The 22,435-nt window shown below is 34.9% G+C and overlaps 1 protein-coding gene across 3 annotated transcripts in view; it reads left to right on the forward strand.

The window, feature by feature from the left end:
- LOC138703908 (hemolymph lipopolysaccharide-binding protein-like) overlaps positions 1–22,435 on the forward strand; it is a 77,368-nt gene that overhangs the window by 52,635 nt on the left and 2,298 nt on the right. The window contains exons 7-9 of one of the 3 annotated variants that reach the window (XR_011333281.1): positions 13,891–13,996; positions 17,563–17,710; positions 17,825–18,102. Coding sequence is in view for 1 of the 3 variants with exons in the window: in XM_069832072.1 (XP_069688173.1) it covers positions 3,495–3,773; positions 7,664–7,854 (470 nt within the window). In the remaining 2 variants the exon portion in view is untranslated. Of the gene's footprint in view, positions 1–3,494; positions 3,774–7,663; positions 8,137–13,890; positions 13,997–17,562; positions 17,711–17,824; positions 18,103–22,435 lie in introns of those variants that run through there. The other 2 variants (XR_011333280.1, XM_069832072.1) reach the window with 2 other exon arrangements.

A 22,435-nucleotide genomic window follows, 5' to 3' on the forward strand; every position in this document is an offset into this window, starting at 1 on the left:
AGCAACTACTTTACAGCAGGAAACGTCAGTGCCTACTTGAGTTTATGACAGAGGAAACCGAGCACAGAAATGTGATCTATGCATGCCTTTACATTTTGGTTTCTCCTGACCCCTATGATCACAGTATTGAACTAAAACTTGGTGATCATATGCATAACAGATCAGAGAACACAATAAAGCGTTTTACTCAAAAAGGGCACATTCTCTAAAATGCCCTTCTTGCACCCAGCCCCTCAATTACATTTTTAGTTACAAAAACCTGATATCTCAAGATCCGTTTGTTTGATTTCATCCAAATTTGTACACTTGTCCTTTGTAATAGTCTCTAGAGATTGGACCACAATGCTTAAATTTGAATGAAAAAATAAGAATTTTCTAGTAAAATACATTGCAAAGAAACAACATTTTTAATGCAAATTTAAAAATCTATAAATTTAGTATGAAGTCAGCTGTGATGTTCATTGTGGACCAATCTTTAGATTATGATCTCAGATTTAAGGTGAAAAAAAATGTATTATACAGTATATCAAATTAAAGCTAAAATCATGTAAAATAAGTGTGCAAAATTTGAAGAAAATACATGAAGTGGTAGTCAAGTTAATATTTATTATTCTGAAACTCCTTAACCGGAGAGACATGATAACTGGTCTTATTTCTAGATAGTTCATTAAGATCCATTATTGTTCGCCTAACAAATAAGGATAGCCACCGTTTGCGACAGAGGGGAAGCTAGTGTTGTAAACAGACTGTAAAAGCAATAGAAAGGAAAGAAATTTCAGTAGTACGAGATGGTACTTGAAAAATGAAGATTCGATAACGGTTGGGTGGGCTGTAGGCTATCTCTAAGACAGAACTTAGTCCAAAATTCAATAGAAGTACACAATACCAACTCTTCCCAGATTCCTATATGGTAGTGAAGTTTAGACTGTCAGCAAAACAACAGTTGAGTCTGAAAGTAGTTGAAATAAAATGTTTACATTTTTATTCTTGAGAATTACCAAATGATTTGATAGCTGTACATCAGTGATGTCAATCAGAGCGTATATGCGCTACGAGAACGCTTGCGCTACTGGAGCACGCAGAGCGCGCCAGATACGAATACGTGCTTCAGTGAGGGTTGTACATGTACAGTTGGCATTAATCATGCACCCAGCGAAGAGATCGTATAACAAGTTCCAGTTCGAATGAGCACTGCAGTTCCTATGCAAGGAACAGGAAGGAGATAATACAGTGCTTAATATGTGGACAACATACGATTAGTAAGAAAAGCAGCATACAGCGACATTATTCAACATACAATGAACAAACATACAGAGATATCGAGGGGGAAGAACGATTAAAATTATTACATACATTACAGACTACCGTAAGTGCAAATATCTAGATTATTTACTATGTATAAATTAATTTATTATTTCTTTATTGAGGGTCCTTACAGGAAGTTATCCCCAATTATAAGTACACCAACATAAAGAAATACAAACAACAAATTAAAAACAAATGATTCATAAACATGTGCTGTAAACACAAAGTTTACAAAAGTTCAGTGTATATACTAATGTGATAAACTTCTAATTTCCAAATACGTAAACTGAATTGACAGATGTATAGGGCTACATAACAAAAAAATCGAGTACAGTTATTAAAGAGGTATTCAATTGAAGACAGTCCTGTAGGCCTAAATAAATAGTGTTCAAATTTAATGTATGGGCTATTCCATCTCAAATCGACCGAAATATAGAGAAAATTGACCTTGCATTTTTTAAATAGAATGAAACTTTTTCTGTCCGTTGACAACTATGATACAATGCTTTGTGCAAAGTTTGAGGCATCAGAACTTCATAGTGTTTAAATTAAAAATATTTTAATTTATCGTATTTTCACAAAATTAGCAACTTTAAACTGTTGTGGCTCCGAAACCCTTTCACCCAATGATCAAAATCATGGTTTATTTTGATGCTGAGAAATTAAAGTTTATATTGACATGTAAACAGTTTTTCTTACTTTTTATGGAAATAGAGGAATTTAGATTTTTCTTCATTAAGACGCCTTTGCCCACGAAAAAATATTTTTAAATTATATGGTTAGATTCCGCATTGAAAGTACAAATAAACGTATTTTTTACTGGTGCACCGTTGAAAAGAAAGTATTGAAAATATCAAATAAAGAAAATAAATAGTATGCGCGTGAACTAACCAGCTGACTGTGAGACGGGACCTAGCAGAGACAAGCAAGGCCATGAGACAAAACATGTAATGTTTCGTTTAATAGCGCATAGCTGGGCTAGCTTTATCACAAGTTTTCATAAACACAGCAGTAAAGTGACGCCCAACGCTCGCTTATCTCCAGTGCGTGCGGTATATACTGCTCCGTTCAAGTCTAGGCGTGTGAAAATAATTCACTTTGTCCGCCCCTGTGTCTTGCTCTTATCTGTGTTTACGGCATCCCACTCCAGCACTTAAGCACGGGAAGGAATCGAACGTCCGTTATGCGCTCTTTCTTTGACATCACTGCTGTACATGTTTAGAGAATGCCTGAAATAATAATAATAATAATAATAATAATAATAATAATAATAATAATAATATAATAATAATCCGTGACGCTACAGCCCGCAAAGGGCCTAGACCAACCAGCCGGCTGCTGGCCTCACGCCAACATGCCGAAACAGGGGTGGACGATCATCCAACCAGAATGGAGGTATCGTGTGGTTAGCACGATGATCCCCCCAGCCCATATACCTGGTATTCGCAACCGGATTTCGCTACCTATTGAAGCTCCTCCAGTGCATCACGATGCTGGGTGGGCTCCGGTCCCATACACTGGCCGAAATTTCATGAGAATATTTCTTCCCCCATGAGGACTCGAACCAGCGCGAATTCCGTAATGTGAGTCCTAGGCGGGATGTCTTAGACCGCGATGCCACGGCGCGGGACATAATAATAATAATAATAATAATAATAATAATAATAATAATAATAATAATAATGATAATAATAATAATAATAATACTGTAATGATAGCATACTAAGAAAGTACAGGCAAAAAGAGAAACCTTCAAAGAGGTTAACAGACAAATCTGAATAGGCTAATTCATGACATTTTGATGATGATGATGATGATGATGATGATGATGATGATGATGATGATGATGATGAGGTTAACAGACAAATCTGAATAGGCTAATTCATGACATTTTGATGATGATGATTTTTAGTTGGTTATTTTACGACACTTTATCAGCTGCTATGGTTATTTAGCGTCTGAATGAGATGAAGGTGATAATGCCGACGAAATAAGTCCAGGGTCCACGTTGAGCATTTGCTCTTAATGAGTTGAGGAAAAACCCTGGAAAAGACTTCAACCCGGTAAGTAATTTTCCCAACCAGGATTTGAATCCGGGCCCACACATTTAACGGTCAGGCATGCTAACCGTTACTCTACAGTGATGAACCATGATGATGATGATGATAATGATGATATTGATGTTTCAGCCTGTCCAGAGAAGACGTGCAAGGTACCATCGGATTACCAACTGTTAGATGGACTGGGTTATTACAAGTTTCATCCAGAGCCGAAAACATGGTTCGATGCGCTGGACACATGTGTTAAGGAATGCGCGCATCTGGTCGTCATCAATTCGCAGAAGGAAGCGGATGCCTTGGTGAATCTTTGGAAGCCGTATCCTTCGCTGGTTTCCGGTTGGATGAACGACTGGGCTCATATAGGCTTCAACGACCTCAAGACTAAGGGACAATACGTCACAATTTTCAGTAAGTTATGGTTTTAATAATGGGATGGTTCTTAAACAAATCTTCTAGCTAAATACGTGTTTCTGTGGATTTTTGCTTGCACTGATAGTCGAATTCCTTACTTACCGGTATTTATTTATTTACACACTTACTTTGTCAGTAATCTCCTATATTGAGGTTCGAACTTTGACAGAAGTGTGTCTGTTCTCAGGTAATTTCTCTTACACACAATATTTCCTTTATTCGTCCCTTCATTCTGCACCGGAACTCATCTTATGTAACGTATGGATAGCACAACGTACATTACATGATCAAATCACTCTACCTCTGCAGTAGCTCTATGCCGGAGTTAGGTCTTATCATTCCACGAACTTGATTTTAACTGCGGTGTTGACTGAACTATATTTAATGCTTAATTTTGACAAGATCGGAGGATGATGGCTTTCCTCAATGATATTGTTTTCTTCACATTTCAAATCTTATTCTGCCAACAGAAATTGCCTAGCTTCGTTTCTGTTGTACATACCTCAATTTGTCATGTATATTACAATGTGAGGAGATCTATTTAAATTGAAATGATTTATATTTTCCTGGATTGCTGGATTCCGACACTTTTTGAAGTTGATGATCCAGCTATTGCTTGTATAGAGAATTTATTTATTTATTTATTTATTCTGGTGTAGTTAAGGCCATCAGGCCTTCTCTTCCACAACACCAGGAATTGCAAATAACAATGACTTATTTAACCTGGCAGATTAAGGCCATACAGCCTTCTCTAACACTCAACCAGGAGTAAAACTCCGTTATAAAAAACACTACAAATTTACAAAGTCCATTACAATTTTACACACACAACTAAATAAGATAATAATACTAATAATAATAATAATAATAATAATAATAATAATAATAATAATAAAATGTAAACAACAAGTAAGTAGAAATCAGACATAATATATAACATACAGAAAGAAAGAAAAAAGCATAATAAAATGTCAACAGCAGGTCAAAATAAATGAGACATACAAAGTATAAAAAATAAGACAATTATTGATGATGATAATAATAATAATAATAATAATAATAATGATAAAAAATAAGAATAGTAGTAGTAATAATAATAATAATAATAATAATAATAATAATAATAATAATAGTAATAAAATAGTGCAGTACAAGGCATACAATGAATACAATATTTTTAAGTACACACAGTAAGGAAAATTATGATTACATATAACTCAACTTATCACATTAGCTCTATTATCGGAAAATATGAAAACAAAAATATAAAATAAGTAAAATATCACTAGAACATAAAAAAAAGTGAATAACGTGAAAACATGCAATACAACACTGGTCATAATAGTAAGTTAGTTTGGCAACTCGTCATAAGATAATTTTCTAACTTGGATTTGAAAGATTTCAATGTTCGGCAGCCCTTGACTTCAGGCGTTACAGTGACGAGAGGTAGCAACAGTGAAAGATGAGGAATACAGAGAGGATGTGTGAAGTGGAATTTCTAGTGTGTTACTGCGTTGTGATCGAGTATTAATTATATGATAGCGAGAGAGAGTATGAAAACGAGCGAATAAATAATAGGGGGATGAAGTGTGCATAATTCGATATAAGAGAGAAAATAAGTACACATTTCTCCTCTCATGTAACCTAAGCCATGATAACTTCTCGAAAGAAGGTGAGATATGATCATAGTATCGAACATTACAAATGAAGCAGACGCACACATTATGAACACGCTGTAGTTTCTGAGCGGAATCAATCCTGAGATCACTGAACAAAACGTCCGCAATAATCGAAGTGAGGTAGAATGAGTGTCTGTACCAGCGTGTGTTTTAATTTAGATGGATAATGATATAATGTTTTTAGTGAATGGAGAATAGAGAATGGCTTCTTACATGTATATTTAATATGCGTATCCCAATTGAGATTAGATTCGAAATGCACTCCGAGATTTTTTATGGTAGAGCTAAACGGGATCATTGTTTTATTCAGTTTCACAGGTGGAATATTCAGGTCGTTGACATCAGGAATTAATCTACGGTTCGCGAACAGAATAGCCTGTGATTTACATGCGTTTAGTTTGAGCCCAAATTGTTGAGACGAGGAAGAGATGGTATCAAGATCTTGATTAAGACTATTAATGCTATCATTTAGTGCATCAGGACGGGCTGAAATATACAATTGAACGTCGTCTCCATATATTTGATATAGGGAGTACTTAAATGATTTAGAAATTCCATTTATATAAATAGAGACGAGCAAGGGGCCTAATACTGATCCCTGAGGAATTCCTGTGTCCACAGTACGCCAGGATGAGAAACGGTTATTAGATATGACATGCTGCTGGTGGCCAGTAAGGTAAGAGTACATCCAGGTGATAGCATTATCAGAAAGATGTAGCGTTTGTAGTTAAATCAATAGTCAATAATAGAAATAAACAGAAAAAAATACACTATATACAAAATAAAGCTACACAAGAAATAAAGAGAGAGAGAGAAAAAAACACACACAAAAATATACACAGGTTGCAGTCACACAAACTTTAAATGAGTGATTAAGTATCATAATTAATTGTATCCTAACTAATTAACTAACATAAACAAGAAACTTGGAATTGTAATCTAGATTTAAAAAAAAAGAAAAAAAAAAAACACAAATCAATACTTCTAGCAATACCTAAAAACATTAACTAAGACAAAATTTTCCAATTTAATTTTGAATTGTGATAAAGTCCGGCAGCCCCTGACATCATTAGGTAACGAATTCCAGAGGCGAGGTATTTCTACAGTATAGGAAGATAAGTATAAAGACGTTCTATGATAAGGGATAGAAAGAAGTGCTTGATCTCGGTTTCAAAGAGTTGTAAGAAATTGAAAGCGCGATAAGAGATAATTCGGAGTAGAAGTATACATGATTCTAAACAGAAGAGACAGTGAATGTATTGTTCTTCGTTCCTTCAGACGCACCCATGAAAGTAACTGGAAGAAAGGTGTTATATGGTCAAATTTACGAGTATTGCAAATGAATCGTACACACACATTATGAACACGTTGCAGTCTCTCAGCTAAGAGTGAACTTACATCAGTTAGCAAGGAATCGCAATAATCAAAATGGGGCAATACAAGCGTCTGAATAAGATTCTTTTTTAGACCAAGTGCTATTATGGGGGATAAGCTCTATTAATGTATTGTTACAATTTTTATTATTTTTAATTGGTGTTGGTTTTATAATAACTATCATTTTGAGTTTGTTAAAATTTTATTTTTTTTTTAGGTTTTGATTTTATTTAAATAATTAATTTATATATATATATATATATATATATATATATATATATATATATATATATATATATAAAATATCTTATATTAATAAAAAATTGAATTACCGACAAATAACAATAAATTCATCACAAAATATTAATATAGAACCAATAAAAAAAAATTCTCTTAAATACAATAAAAATAAAGTGCCTGAATACTAGAAATTCTTTCATTTGGAACAAGGAGTGAAGTTGAGAAAATATTTTTTTGCAAATGTGTGTTACTTGAGTGTTCCAATTTAGAATGCTATCCATAAAAATGCCAAGATTTTTAACTGTTTCACTGTATTTAACAGTAATCCCATTCAATATTATATGTGGTATAGTACTATTATCAAGAGTGCTTCATAGACGATTGCACCTTTCTGAAATTTATGTTTTCTGTATAACAGATTCTGTAAAGTTATTTAGATAGTTATTATTTCTCCATCGAAATATGTTGAATATGGACCAACATTATGATAAACCGAAAAAAAAAAAAAAGGCCTATAGGATTGCACACAGACTTCATAAAAACATTTTAAATTAAAGTATGGTAAGTTATTAATTGTTTTTGGGTGTTTTCCAGACCAACCTCTCAACTCCACTGGGTACGAAAAATGGGAACCTGGCGACCCCAATGCACCTGATATAGAATTCTGTGGTGCCGCAAGTCGATCAGCGAGCACTCTTGCAGACATCGAATGCGACTTGAAGCTCGCTTTCATATGTGAGGCTGATCGTCCCTCTTGTGAAGTAATACTTCCCTCGCATAACTAATCTTCTTTCCAGACACTTCCACTCTTCAGCAGTTATCAGTTACATTTTGACAATTCTTCCACTAATCTTTCTACAGTTCTCTTCTCTCCAAACCTCGTAAAAATATTCCTTCTCCAAGATGTCCTTTTCACTATCCTCCAAGAAGAGCTCAAATCATAATTTTCACAGATCATCATTTTACAAAAAAATGTATCCATTCAATTTTAGAACATTTATTTTGATCCTATTGTAATAGATTCGACTTTTTGTTCTGTTTAAATATATCCATTCATTCATGAGGCAGTCCATGTGAGTGATTCAAAAATCATTTCAAATAGTCCATTCCTTAGTCTCTAGTTGTATCTTCTGCCACCCAGGCCACCTGCCTGACTTGGAGAATCATCGCATACCTAGGGCGCACAATGGGCCAAAGTAAGCCAAAATGTAAGGATCCATCTTGTGTTCAGCTATAGAAAAGCCAAGCCACTAACATAATGTACTAATGCTAAGGTACACACACACACGCGCAGATACACACACAAAAACACAACTCTTCATCTAGTATTGATTAGGGCAGCGGTTCCCAAAATGTGCTCCGCGGAGCCCTTAGGGCTCCGCGAATGATTCCCAAGGGCTCCGTCCGCGGAAGTTACGAAGATGATAAAAATTGCTAATTCCGTCTAGTCTCTAGTGGGGAAATCGGAAACTACTTCCATCAAGCGGAAAATACTTTCTGAGAAAGTAGTTTGCGTTCTTCTTGCTACATGGAAGCATTAATAATAGATCTACTGGTCACTGGAACTATCTCGATCTTTCTTGCTTGCCAAGTACTCAATGATTCTCGAAATTTATTTTATTTTTTATATTCTGGGCAGGCAGCGTTTGTTATTTGTGGTACGTGGAATGTACAATCTATTGACTGTTACATTACCTCAAAAAAAAAAAAAAATATATATATATATATATATATATATATATATATATATATATACACTATATATCTACATGTTAATTTGATAGCAGATGTGTTAGCTAAACTTTCGTTGAACCGGAACTGTGGCTTAAGACGGGCTCCCTAAGACCTAAGAGTCATTAGCCACCAGCCAGTGCTCAGCCAAAGGGAGATAACAACAGCTATAACCTTACTTCAAAGAAGATAGTGCGAATTCCTGGGAATTGAGTTCGGAATATGTTGAACATGATCCTGTCTCAGAGTCTACGGTGCCTAGTGTAGAGGTATTGAAAGTAACAAACGAAAATATTGTGATTTATATTTAATGATAAATCACACATGTTAGGTCAATAATATAGTGTTCATTGATTTTATGAAATACATTAAAGGTGATATGTTACAGTTGTATGAACACTACTTATTAGTGTTCATACAACTGTAACATATCATATTTAATGTATTTCATTGTAATTTATATTTGGACATGGGATTCAATGAGTTTGCTGATGAACGTCTACATTGTGTGATATGTAACAAAGTTTTTCCCAATAGTTTTATGTTTCCTGCCAAGCTTAGACGGCATTTCTCAATTCAAAAATTCACAAATAAAACTGCAGACTACTTCGAAAGAAAAAGTGACGAACTCCATGCAGTTCAAACAAAATTTTACCTCGTGTAAAAACAAACAACGAGAAAGCACTGAAAACGTTGTACTTGGTTAGTCATGATCAGAATCTTGGTGGTAAACCTTACCCTTGCTGAAATTCTTATGAAACCACTATTAGTGAAGGTAGTGAAATGCATGGTGGACGAGAAAACTGCAAACTTGATTTCCAGTGTGTCCTTATCAAATAACACTGCATAATCGAATCCAGAATCTATGAAAAGACGTAAAAAAATATCATGATTTTCCTTATCAGTTAAACGAAATTTTCGTTACAACTTGATATATCCACGGTCTTTGCTGGATTAGCTATGTTAATGATGTTTGCGTGGTATGAATTTTCAGGTTCTTTCATGAAATATTTTGTTCTGCAGCCATTCCCATCCTCTACAAGCGGTACTGAAATTTTTTCTTCTTCACTGAAAACTCGATGCCGTGGGATAATTGCATTGACGTCTGCACAGATGGCGCAAAGGCCATGGTAGGTCCTGTTGCTGGCGCTGTTACAAGGATCAAAAACTGAACAAGTAGTCACTGTGTACTACACCAACACGCCCTCGCAACGAAAAAATGCCAGCATTATTAAAGCAGGTACTAGACAACGCCATCAAAATGATCAACTTTGTTAAGGCACGACCTTCGCAGTGTTGACTACTTAAAATACTGTGTGAAGATATGGGTAGTATACACAAGTCATTGTTAGTAATATTACACACAGAAGTGCCGGTAAAGCGTTGTCCCGATTACATGAACTTCGAACGGAAGTTTCTTCACTTTTGAATTACCAGAACAGTTTGCTAGCAGATTATTTGAATGATCAGGAATGGTTGTACAAACTATGTTACTTGGCAGATATTTTTCAAAAATGAATTCAGCACATATATGTACATAGGGGAGTTAGGCCTTAAATGACATACTTGGGTAAAATGACATACTATGTGTTTTGTGAAAACACTTTAAGCTGAGTTTGAATTTACAGTTCTATAGCGCACAGAACCTGGAAACAGTGGTTACATCCAAATTTTAGCAAGCAAAGGCGCTTTTTGGTGAAGCAGGTGCAACTAAAGGAAAAAATTGCAAGACGATATAATATTGTTGAGGTATGTTATGTATTCTTTGTTCTATTAAGCTTCAGATATTAGTGAAATAATGTTCATGACTGAAAACATGAATATTTCCCTCTATAAAAAGCAATACAATATCCATATTCATAAAGAGGTTAGGTCGTACTAAAACTACTTCTTATTCTTCTTCATTCCGGGTAAAGTGACATACCATCTACTTGGCTAAAATGACATACTATGTCATTTTATCCAAGTGCATGTTCCTGACTGGAAATGAGAAGCCATATATTATGGGCGATAGCGATTTGCAAAATTGGTGTCAAATTTGTTTACATACAATGGCTGATTAGTGATTACTTCTGTGAAATTATGTAATATGTAGTGGGATCTCTCTCATTGCTCGACTAAATTTTTCGTAAAGCTGATTTTAAAAGAGGTGAGATGGGGATTTCTTTAAAATATATAAAACCCTAAAGTTTCTAAAATAAATATATTTTCAATATTTATATGCACTGAATTTTGTTACTCTGATTTATCCTCTTATGAATGAGCTAAGCTTGGCGAGTCTGAAGTTTACTTGCACCTACTTCACCAAAAAGCGCTTTTGTGGAAAACATTGTAAGATGAGTTTGGATTTACAGCTCTATAGTGCACAGAGTTTGGAAACACTGATTACACGTCATGTTAGCCTTCCCTCGTCACTGCACCCACCGACTCCAGCCACTTGATGTCTCTTTCTTCGGGCCTTTGAAAACATATGATCAGGCCGTTACAAAGTGGCTGAGGAACCATCCTGGAGGGGTGATAACACAGTTTCAAATTGCGGACTTATTTTCTGAAGTCTGTGGAAAATCTGCAACCATCACCAATGCATTGGGTGGATTTTCCTCAACAAGAATCTCTCCACTCAATTCGGACATATTTCCTGATCACTTATTTAGTCCTGCAGGGTCCACAGACAGACCTCTAACGAATGCAGTTCCTACAGACGGACCAAAGGGTGCAACACAGAAGAGCAGTTCAACAACAAGGAATGCAAAAGAACATATGATAGAGCCATCACCAACAACTGCTCCAACAACGGAAACGTCACAAACGAGGCTTTCACCTCATGTGACATAGCAAGAGATCTCCCCGATTCCCTCTGACACTAGATCTATGGCGAGAAGAAAGAAGGGTCCCAAATAGAGCATCTCTTTTAATGACCAATTAAAATTAAAGGAAGCTGAAAGAAGAGCTGTAGAAGAAAGGTGTTCAGCAAACAAAGGAAAAACACAGCTTCAGTTTGATCTAAGCAATGGGGACCAAGATGAAGAAGGTGACTTCTATGGTGATGTTGAGAACGATGCACCTTGTCTGTACTGCAATGAATTTTACAGCCAATATAAACCAGAAGAAACATGGCTACAGTGCAAGAAATGTTTCTCATGGGCACACAATGAATGTGCAAGTATATCTAAGAGAACAATTTTTTTTTTTAACTATGTAAAAATTAACTTAAGTGTGTCATTTTAACCTAGTAACTTGGGTAAAATGACATAGTTTGTCTATTTTCAAACATGCCTTTCAGTTAAAGATTGTCAGTATTTTCCACTTTCTGTTGATTTTAATATATGTGTTAATGTTGTAGTATCAGTTATATATAATTGACCAAAACAAATTTGGTAAGAATACATATTTTTTTTAAGATTTCCTTAAGGTATGTCATTTTAGGCCTAGTTCCTCTACAAGGTAAACGGAAGACTATATTCGATGCTAATGACGAAATTGTCGCACTGAAGAAAAAGATAGCGCTCTACATAGAAAGCGTTGACAATAAGGATCTTACGTTTTTCATTGACTTCAAACCTTATAGAAGAAAATAACATAACAATGAATGTCTCATTCATAGCAATAATGAAAGAATACCTTGACAATTTGCGTCAAAATATGAATTCATACTTTCCAATTAACACTCAGGAATCGATTCTAAAGAAATATGAGTGGATTGTAGATCCATTTCCAGTGATGTCAAAACCAGCAGTCCTCACTGCTTCAGATAGGAGGTCCTTATAGGCATGGTTTCGAACAGCCACTGTCAGGCATAATTTAAAAGCAAACCATTTCCCGAATTTTGGGCTGGGGAGGATCTTTTCATATTAAGTTCAAAAGCTAAATTTCTCTCACTCCCTTTTGATACTGTGTACCTCAGTGAAATGACCTTTTCGAGGTACACGGCTACAAAAACAAAATATCGAACTTTTTTGGACACAGAAGACGATATACTTCTTCAATTGATTTCTATGACATCAGACATTGACAAACTCTGTCGCAAGAAACAGGGACATTCAATTTAACTTCGGATGTACATGTAACATTGTAACATTTTTTAAATATCTTACTTAACTACTTGTTAATATCATTTTGTAGATTTAAATAAATTATATCCAGTACTTTTCTACTATTGCTTCCTTTATATATATATATATATATATATATATATATATATATATACACTTCCGGGTCCACACCTGTGGAGTAACGGTTAGCACGTCTAGCCGCGAAACCAGGTGGCCCGGGTTCGATTCCCGGTCGGGGCAAGTTACCTGGTTGAGGTTTTTTCTGGGGTTTTCTCTCAACCCAATGTGTTGGACCTCGGACTCATTTCACCGGCATTATCACCTTCATCTCATTCAGACGCTAAATAACTTAAGATGTTGATAAAGCGTCGTAAAATAACCTACTAAAATAAATAATACACTTCCGTTTATGTATCGTGTGAAATATGCTTCATAGAACGTAGACAGATAAAACGAAAAAGTAAACATTTCTTGGGGCTCCACGAGAAAGTTTTGCTTCAAAAAGGGCTCCATGGCTGAAAAAGTTTGGGAACCGCTGGATTAGGGGATGGAGAGTGGGACAAGGCCACGCACCCCCAGGCACTGATATGGGCCATTGTGATACCTCCAAATTTCGACTTAGCCGAGAAATGATCCACAAATTTTGGCTAAAGCTTTCTATTAGTGATGTGTCGTAAAACTAAGACACGGGTCTCCCAGATTTACACAGAGGATGACTTGAAAAAAGTGTCCAAATTACGGTACATTGTACTATTTATATTACTTTTTTGCAATGACTGATAAATATGGAAGAGAAAGGAAAAAGGAAACTACTCCTAATTTAGTACGTGATTAAAAATATTAATTGCAGTAAAATTACACATATATTACATTCATGGTTAATTATTTCCTTAAACAGTAGAACATAAATTTGAACAAAATTAAATAAAGAACCAAACAGAGTGCATCGTGAAAAGAAAGCTCTCATCTCAAAGAGCAATACTCACATATAACTCATGGAGCTCTCTAATATATGTCTGTGTATTTCCCATATTGTAGGCTCAACTGCAACACGAAAACAACAAAAAATTGAAAGTGAATGTTGACCAGAAAACGATTAACTGTGACGGCAGAGAATCCATCATCATAACAGCCAACATCACAGGTAACTTCAGCTAACATATTGTAAGAAATATGTGAAGTTTTTTAAAAGTTCACATTTTAAAAGTTTATTGTAGTGACAAGTAAGTTACTAGCTCTCATCTGCGCGAATGCGTGGTGTAAGTGAAAAATGCTCTCGTGCAAACTGAGTCGTTGCTGTGCAGCAAGAATTATAGGCCTACGTAGAGGTAGTAGATTCCCACAACTTAAAATTAAGAATTTTGCAATTTAAAAATCAAATTTATCATTTTATGGCACTTTCAATGTTATGATTTAGCATTTCGTAGCGTTTTGGGATGGAATATTTCTAGAGAAAGTTTGGTGGTAGAAATTCCAATGTCATCAATATGTTGACAGATGCACTTTCAGATTTTCCAGTTCTTGAAAATAGTGAAAAAATAAAGGAACATATAAAATTACATTGCAATTGAAGGGTTTGGGGGAAAAACCAGGCAGTTCCAGTTCAGTACTTTTCGAGATAATGAAGAAAAACTTATTGCCAAACAATAAGCATGTACAGAAAGAGGCAGTCCAAACAAAATGCATTATAACTGTGAATGTAATTCTTGGAACTACCTGGTTCTTCGACCAAACTATAGAGCGTATTTTGTTCTCCTATGTGCACAAATAGCTTAAAAATGAAAAAAAATTGGAGCTGCCTGGTTTTCCCCCAAACCCTTCAATTGTGAACATAACAAAACATGCCAGAAGATATGGTGTGTTATTATCCCAGCCCATCTTGTTACTCAATCACAATCTCCGCCAGTGGTGATATTTGGCCGGTTCACACTAGTTTGGACGAACTGGATGTTAAATTATTTCTAGATAATATTTGGAATTACCATGGACATATACCGTATATGTTTAAAATAGGTACACATGAGAGAACTGGTTGTTAAACTTTTCAATATCACCACTAATCTCCGCTACAATGCACAACTTGTTTGTGAGTGCAAACTGTGCCTAGAGAGATCACATGGGCAGCCAATTTTCTTCTAGCACCAGACAAATAAGTTGAAAATTCGAAATAATAGTTAGCCTACAGATAACAACAAAGAGGGTGTCACGTCACATTCCTGTGCTATTCATACCTACTGTAAAGCTAACATGGTGGAGGTCCACACTTGTGGAGTAATGGTCAGTGCGTCTGGCTCCAAAATCAGGTGGCCAAGGTTCGATTCCCGGTAGGGGTAAGTTACCTGGTTGAGGTTTTTTCTGGGGTTTTCCCTCAACCCAATATGAGCAAATGCTGGGTAACTTTCGGTGTTGAACCCAGGACTCATTTCACTGGCATTATCACCTTCATGACTTTCAGACGCTAAATAACCTTAGATGTTGATAAAGCGTCGTAAAATAACCTACTAAAATAAAAAAAAAACTTGGAGGGTTGACCAAACTACTTGAAAAAATGTAAAAATATGTATGTGACAGGGTCTTTAGATAGATTCCGTTTCTTTTTTTTTTTTTTTTTAACACAAAAATGTCTCATGAACTATAATTTCGCTCTCATTTCGCAGAAACATCTATATTTCCCATTTTGTATTCAATTTCGCAATGTATTGCGGATTAAAAAATTCACTGCTGGTAATGTACTTAACATTCTTTTAAACATAAAATTACATATTTTGACAGCATTTGGGTGCATTATGTATGCAAAAATCTACCATTTCTAATTATATCATATATATATTTAAGAACGTTGATGAAACCATTTTAAAATATCACACAGTTGTCAGGTCAAAGAACATTTTCTTTCTTAATCAGAGCAGTTACGCATATGCAGAGCTATAAAACATATATATATTTTTTTCCTTCAGAGGAGGCCCATAAGCAAGCTCTGAAGCACTAGGCTTATTGTCCAACCTCCTTCTATCAGGACGATTTTGTAGTCCTTAGGATCACTCATCAAGCACGTAATTCATTGTGTGGTACCATCTTATCGACTCAGCCACAGCATCCAGGTCTGACGAAATCTGTGTGAACAGGAACAACCCTCCACCTCCCTGTGATGTTCCTCTGCAGCCTCCTCACATCTATGGCATCAGTTTGCAATTCACATGGATGAATCTGCTGCATCCTTAAGGGGGCTTATACAGTAAGAATCGTGAAAAAATTTGAAAATTTTTAGTGCAGGAAGTAAGTACAAACATGTCGCAACTTTAGACTCATTTTCCCGATAATAATTACATCTTTAGTTACAAAAAACCTGATATCTCAAGAACCGTTTGTTTGATTTCATCCAAATTTGTACACTTGTCCTTTGTAATAGTCTCTAGAGATTGGACCACAATGCTTAAATTTGAATGAAAAAATAAGAATTTTCTAGTAAAATACATTGCAAAGAAACAACATTTTTAATGCAAATTTAAAAATCTATAAATTTAGTATGAAGTCAGTTGTGATGTTCATTGTGGACCAATCTTTAGATTATGATCTCGGATTTAAGGGGAAACAAATGTATTATACAGTATATCAAATTAAAGCTAAAATCATGTAAAATAAGTGTGCAAAATTTGAAGAAAATACATGAAGTGGTAGTCAAGTTAATATTTATTATTCTGAAACTCCTTAACCAGAGAGACATGGTCTTATTTCTAGATAGTTCATTAAGATCCATTATTGTTCGCCTAACAAATAAGGATAGCCACTGTTTGCGACAGAGGGGAAGCTAGTGTTGTGAACAGACTGTAAAAGCAATAGAAAGGAAAGAAATTTCAGTAGTACAAGATGGTACTTCAAAAATGAAGATTCGATAATGGTTGGGTGGGCTGTAGGCTATCTCTAAGACAGGACTTAGTCCAAAATTCAATAGAAGTACACAATACCAACTCTTCCCAGATTCCTATATGGTAGTGAAGTTTAGACTGTCAGCAAAACAACAGTTGAGTCTGAAAGTAGTTGAAATAAAATGTTTACATTTTTATTCTTGAGAATTACCAAATCATTTGATATCGGTACATGTTTAGAGAATGCCTGAAATAATAATAATAATAATAATAATAATAATAATAATAATAATAATAATAATAATCCGTGGTGCTACAGCCCGCGAAGGGCCTAAACCAACCAGCCGGCTGCTGGCCTCATGCCCACATGCCGAAACAGGGGTGGACGATCATCCAACCAGAATGGAGGTATCGTGTGGTTAGCACGATGATCCCCCCAGCCCTTATAGCTGGTATTCGCAACCGGATTTCGCTACCTATTGAAGCTCCTCCAGTGCATCACGATGCAGGGTGGGCTCCGGTCCCATACACTGGCCGAAATTTCATGAGAAAATTTCTTCCCCCATGAGGACTCGAACCAACGCGCATTCCGTAATACGAGTCCTAAGCGGGATGCCTTAGACCGTGATGGCACAGCGCGGGACATAATAATAATAATAAAAATAATAATAATAATAATAATGATAATAATAATAATACTGTAATAATAGCATACTGAGAAAGTACAGGCAAAAAGAGAAACCTTCAAAGAGGTTAACAGACAAATCTGAATAGGCTAATTCATGACATTTTGATGATGATGATGATGATGATGATGATGATGATTTTTTGTTGGTTATTTTAGGACACTTTATCAGCTGCTATGGTTATTTAGCTTCTGAATGAGATGAAGGTGATAATGCCGGCGAAACGAGTCCACGGTCCACGTTGAAAGTTACCCAGCATTTGCTCTTAATGAGTTGAGGAAAAACCCTGGAAAAGACCTCAACCAGGTAAGTAATAGTCCCAACCAGGATTTGAATCCGGGCCCACCCATTTAACGGTCAGGCATGCTAACCGTTACTCCACAGTGGTGAACCATGATGATGATGATATTGATGTTTCAGCCTATCCTGAGAAGACGTGCAAGGTACCATCGGATTACCAACTGTTAGATGGACTGGGTTATTACAAGTTTCATCCAGAGCCGAAAACATGGTTCGATGCGCGGGACACATGTGTTAAGGAATGCGCGCATCTGGTCGTCATCAATTCGCAGTAGGAAGCGGATTCCTAGGTGAATCTTTGGAAGCCGTATCCTTCGCTGCTTTCCGGTGGATGAATGACTGGGCTCATATAGGCTTCAACGATCTCAAGACTAAGGGACAATACGTCACAATTTTCAGTAAGTTATGGTTTTAATAATGGGATGGTTCTTAAACAAATCTTCTAGCTAAATACGTGTTTCTGTGGATTTTTGCTTGCACTGATAGTCGAATTCCTTACTTACCAGTATTTATTTATTTACACACTTACTTTGTCAGTAATCTCCTATATTGAGGTTCGAACTTTGACAGAAGTGTGTCTGTTCTCAGGTAATTTCTCTTACATACAATATTTCCTTTATTTGTCCCTTCATTCTGCATCGGAACTCATCTTATGTAATGTATGGATATCACAACGTATATTACATGATCAAATCACCTTACCTCTGCAGTAGCTCTATGCCGGAGTTAGGTCTTATCATTCCACGAGCTTGATTTTAACTGCGGTGTTGACTGAACTATATTTAATGCTTAAATTTGACAAGTTCGGAGGATGATGGCTTTCCTCAGTGATATTGTTTTCCTCACATTTAAAATCTTATTCTGCCAACAGAAATTGCCTAGCTTCGTTTCTGTTGTACTTATCTCTTTTTGTCATGTATATTACAATGTGAGGAGATCTTTTTAAATTGATGAAATGATTTACCTTTTCCTGGATTCCTGGACTCTGACACTTTTTGAAGTTGATGACCCAGCTATTGTTTGTATGGAGAATTTATTTATTTATTTATTTATTTATTTATTTATTTATTTATTTATTTATTCTGGTGTAGTTAAGGCCAACAGGCCTTCTCTTCCACAACATCAGGAATACAAATACAACAACAACAATAATAATAATAATAATAATAATAATAATAATAATGATAATAATAATAATAACAATGATTTATTGAACCTGGCAGAGTTAAGGCCATACGGCCTTCTCTAACACTCAACTAGGAGTAAAACTCTGTTACAAAAAACACTACAAATTTACAAAGTACATTACAATTTTACACACACAACTGAATAAGATAATAATAATAATAATAATAATAATAATAATAATAATAATAATAATAATAATAAAATGTAAACAACAAGTAAGTAGAAATCAGACATAATATATAACATACAGAAAGAAAGAAAAATGCATAATAAAATGTGAACAGCAGGTCAAAATAAATGAGACATACAAAGTATAAAAAATAAGACAATTATTGATGATGATGATAATAATAATAATAATAATAATAATAATAATAATAATAATAATAATAATGATAAAAAATAAGAATAGTAATAATAATAATAATGATAATAATAATAATAATAATACTAATAGTAGTAATAAAATAGTGCAGTACAAAGCATACAATGAATACAATATTTTTAAGTACACACAGTAAGGAAAATTATGATTATATATAACTCAACTTATCACATTAGCTCCATTATCGGAAATTATGAAAACAAAAATATTAAATAAGTTAAATATCACTAGAACATAAAAAAAATGCGAATAACATGCAAACATGCAATATAACACTGGACATAATAGTAAGTTAGTTTGGCAACTCGTCATAAGATAATTTTCTAACTTGGATTTGAAAGATTTCAATGTTCGGCAGCCCTTGACTTCTGGCGGCAGAGAGTTCCAGTGACGAGAGGTAGCAACAGTGAAAGATGAGGAATACAGAGATGATGTGTGAAGTGGAATTTCTAGTGTGTTACCACGTTGTGGTCGAGTATTAATATTATGATAGCGAGAGAGAGTATGAAAACAAGCGAATAAATAATAGGGGGATGAAGTGTGCATAATTCGATATAAGAGAGAAAGTGAGTACAGATTTCTCCTCTCATGTAACCTAAGCCATGATAACTTATCGAAAGAAGGTGAGATATGATCATAGTATCGAACATTACAAATGAAGCGGACGCACGCATTATGAACCCGCTGTAGTTTCTGAACGGAATCACTCCTGAGATCACTGAACAAAACGTCGCAATAATCGAAGTGAGGTAGAATGAGTGTCTGTACCAGCGTGTGTTTTAATTTATAATGATATAATCTTTTTAGTGAATGGAGAATAGAGAATGCCTTCTTACATGTATATTTAATATGCATATCCCAATTGAGATTAGATTCGAAATGCACTCCGAGATTTTTTACGGTACAGCCAAACGGGATGATTGTTTTATTCAGTTTCACAGGTGGAATATTAAGGTCGTTGACATCACGAATTAATCTACGGTTCGCGAACAGAATAGCCTGTGATTTACATGCGTTTAGGTTAAGCCCAAATTGTTGAGACCAGGAAGAGATGGAATCAAGATCTTCATTAAGACTATTAATGCTATCATTTAGTGCATCAGGACGGGCTGAAATATACAATTGAATGTCGTCTGCATATATTTGATATAGGCAGTACTTAAATGATTTAGAAATTCCATTTATATAAATAGAGAAGAGCAAGGGGCCTAATACTGATCCCTGAGGAAGTCCTGTGTCTACAGTACGCCAGGATGAGAAACGGTTATTAGATATGGCATGCTGCTGGCGGCCAGTAAGGTAGAAGTACATCCAGGTGATAGCACTATCAGAAAGATATAGCGTTTGTAGTTTAGTCAATAGTCAATAATAGAAATAAACAGAAAAAAAATACACTATATACAAAATAAAGCTACACAAGAAATAAAGAGAGAGAGAGAAAAAAACATTATAAACAAAGTAAAGCTACACAAAAATATACACTGGTTGCAGTCACACAAACTTTAAATGAGTGATTAAGTATCATGATTAATTGTATCCTAACTAATTAACTAACATAAACAAGAAACTTGGAATTTTAATCTAGATTAAAAAAGAAAAAGAAAAAAAAAACACAAATCAATACTTCTAGCAATATCTAAAAACATTAACTAAGACAAAATTTTCCAATTTAATTTTGAATTGTGATAAAGTCCGGCAGTCCTTGACGTCATTAGGTAACGAATTCCAGAGGCGAGGTATTTCTACAGTATAAGAAGATAAGTATAAAGACGTTCTATGATGAGGGATAGAAAGAAGTGCTTGATCTCGATTTCGAAGAGTTGTAAGAAATTGAAAGCGCGTTAACAGATAATTCGGAGTATAAGTATGCATGATTCTAAACAGAAGAGTCAGTGAATGTATTGTTCTTCGTTCCTTCAGACGCACCCATGAAAGTAACTGGAAGGAAGGTGTTATACTACGTGTGAAATACTACATCTCAGATAAGGTTATTCATGGATGACTGTATAATATATTGACAAATTAATGATGAATCCTTGCAAAACGATCTTAACATTATTGAAACCTGGACAACAGAAAATAAAATGAAAATCAATGTCAGTAAAAGTAAGTCAATATCCTTCTGTAGAATGCATAAAGAAATTTGTCGCAGATATCAGCTGAATGGTACATCGGTGTCACAAGTGAACACTTGTAAATACCTAGGTATATATTTAAGTAACAAACTGGGTTGGGAGGAACAAGTCACTAATACCACAAGGAAAGCCTGGAAAGCACTGCATTTCTCTATGAGTATTCTGAAGAAATCTAACAGAAAGTCAAAACAATTAGCGTACAAAACCCTTGTTCACCCAATTATGGAATATGGAGCAGTAGGTTGGGATCCGTACAGACAAAACCAAATCGATTCAATAGAAAAGGTCCAACACAAGACAGCAAAATATGTCAAAATGGGGATGGTACATGGTGAGGAGATAGTAAAAGACTTAGGGTGGGAACTTCTCAAATAAAGGTGACGAAAATCCAGACTCATCGCGTTATTAAAGGCACAAATGGGACACAAAGCATGGACCAATATCAATGCTAGATTAGCAACACCATCATACTTAGGAAGGGCTGATCATATTAGGAAGTTTAAATGTAGAAAACAAAGAACGGACGTGGCAAAATTTTCTTTTGTTAACCGCATAATAGTAGACTGGAACAGCTTACCTGTGGAAATCTTTCAGGGTGGTCCTCTTAAAATCAATACATTTAAGTAAAGGTTAAGAAGATTAGACTGAAAATGTAATTGGAGGTGCAGTGTAATTATTTAAGTTGTGTCATGTACTTAATTGAATTGATATATAATTAATTAAGTTGATATGTAATTAATAAGTTGATATGTAAAATAATTAAGTTGACATGTAATTAATTAAGATGATATATGTAAATAAATTAAGATGATATGTAATTAAGATGATATGTAATTAAGTTGGTATGTAATTAATTAAGGTGATATGTAATTATTTAAATTGGTAATATAGTTGGGTGAAATAGAAGTACTTATAAGTTAGATTTACTTTTGCTTATCGTAGGCGTTATTATAGAATAGTTTTTAATTATAGTCCCAGGTTTATTGCATCTACTATTTACAGATTTACGTTTATTTTATTTTA

This window comes from Periplaneta americana, chromosome 1 (assembly GCF_040183065.1).
Source record: "Periplaneta americana isolate PAMFEO1 chromosome 1, P.americana_PAMFEO1_priV1, whole genome shotgun sequence".
Taxonomy (NCBI): Eukaryota; Metazoa; Arthropoda; class Insecta; order Blattodea; family Blattidae; genus Periplaneta; species Periplaneta americana.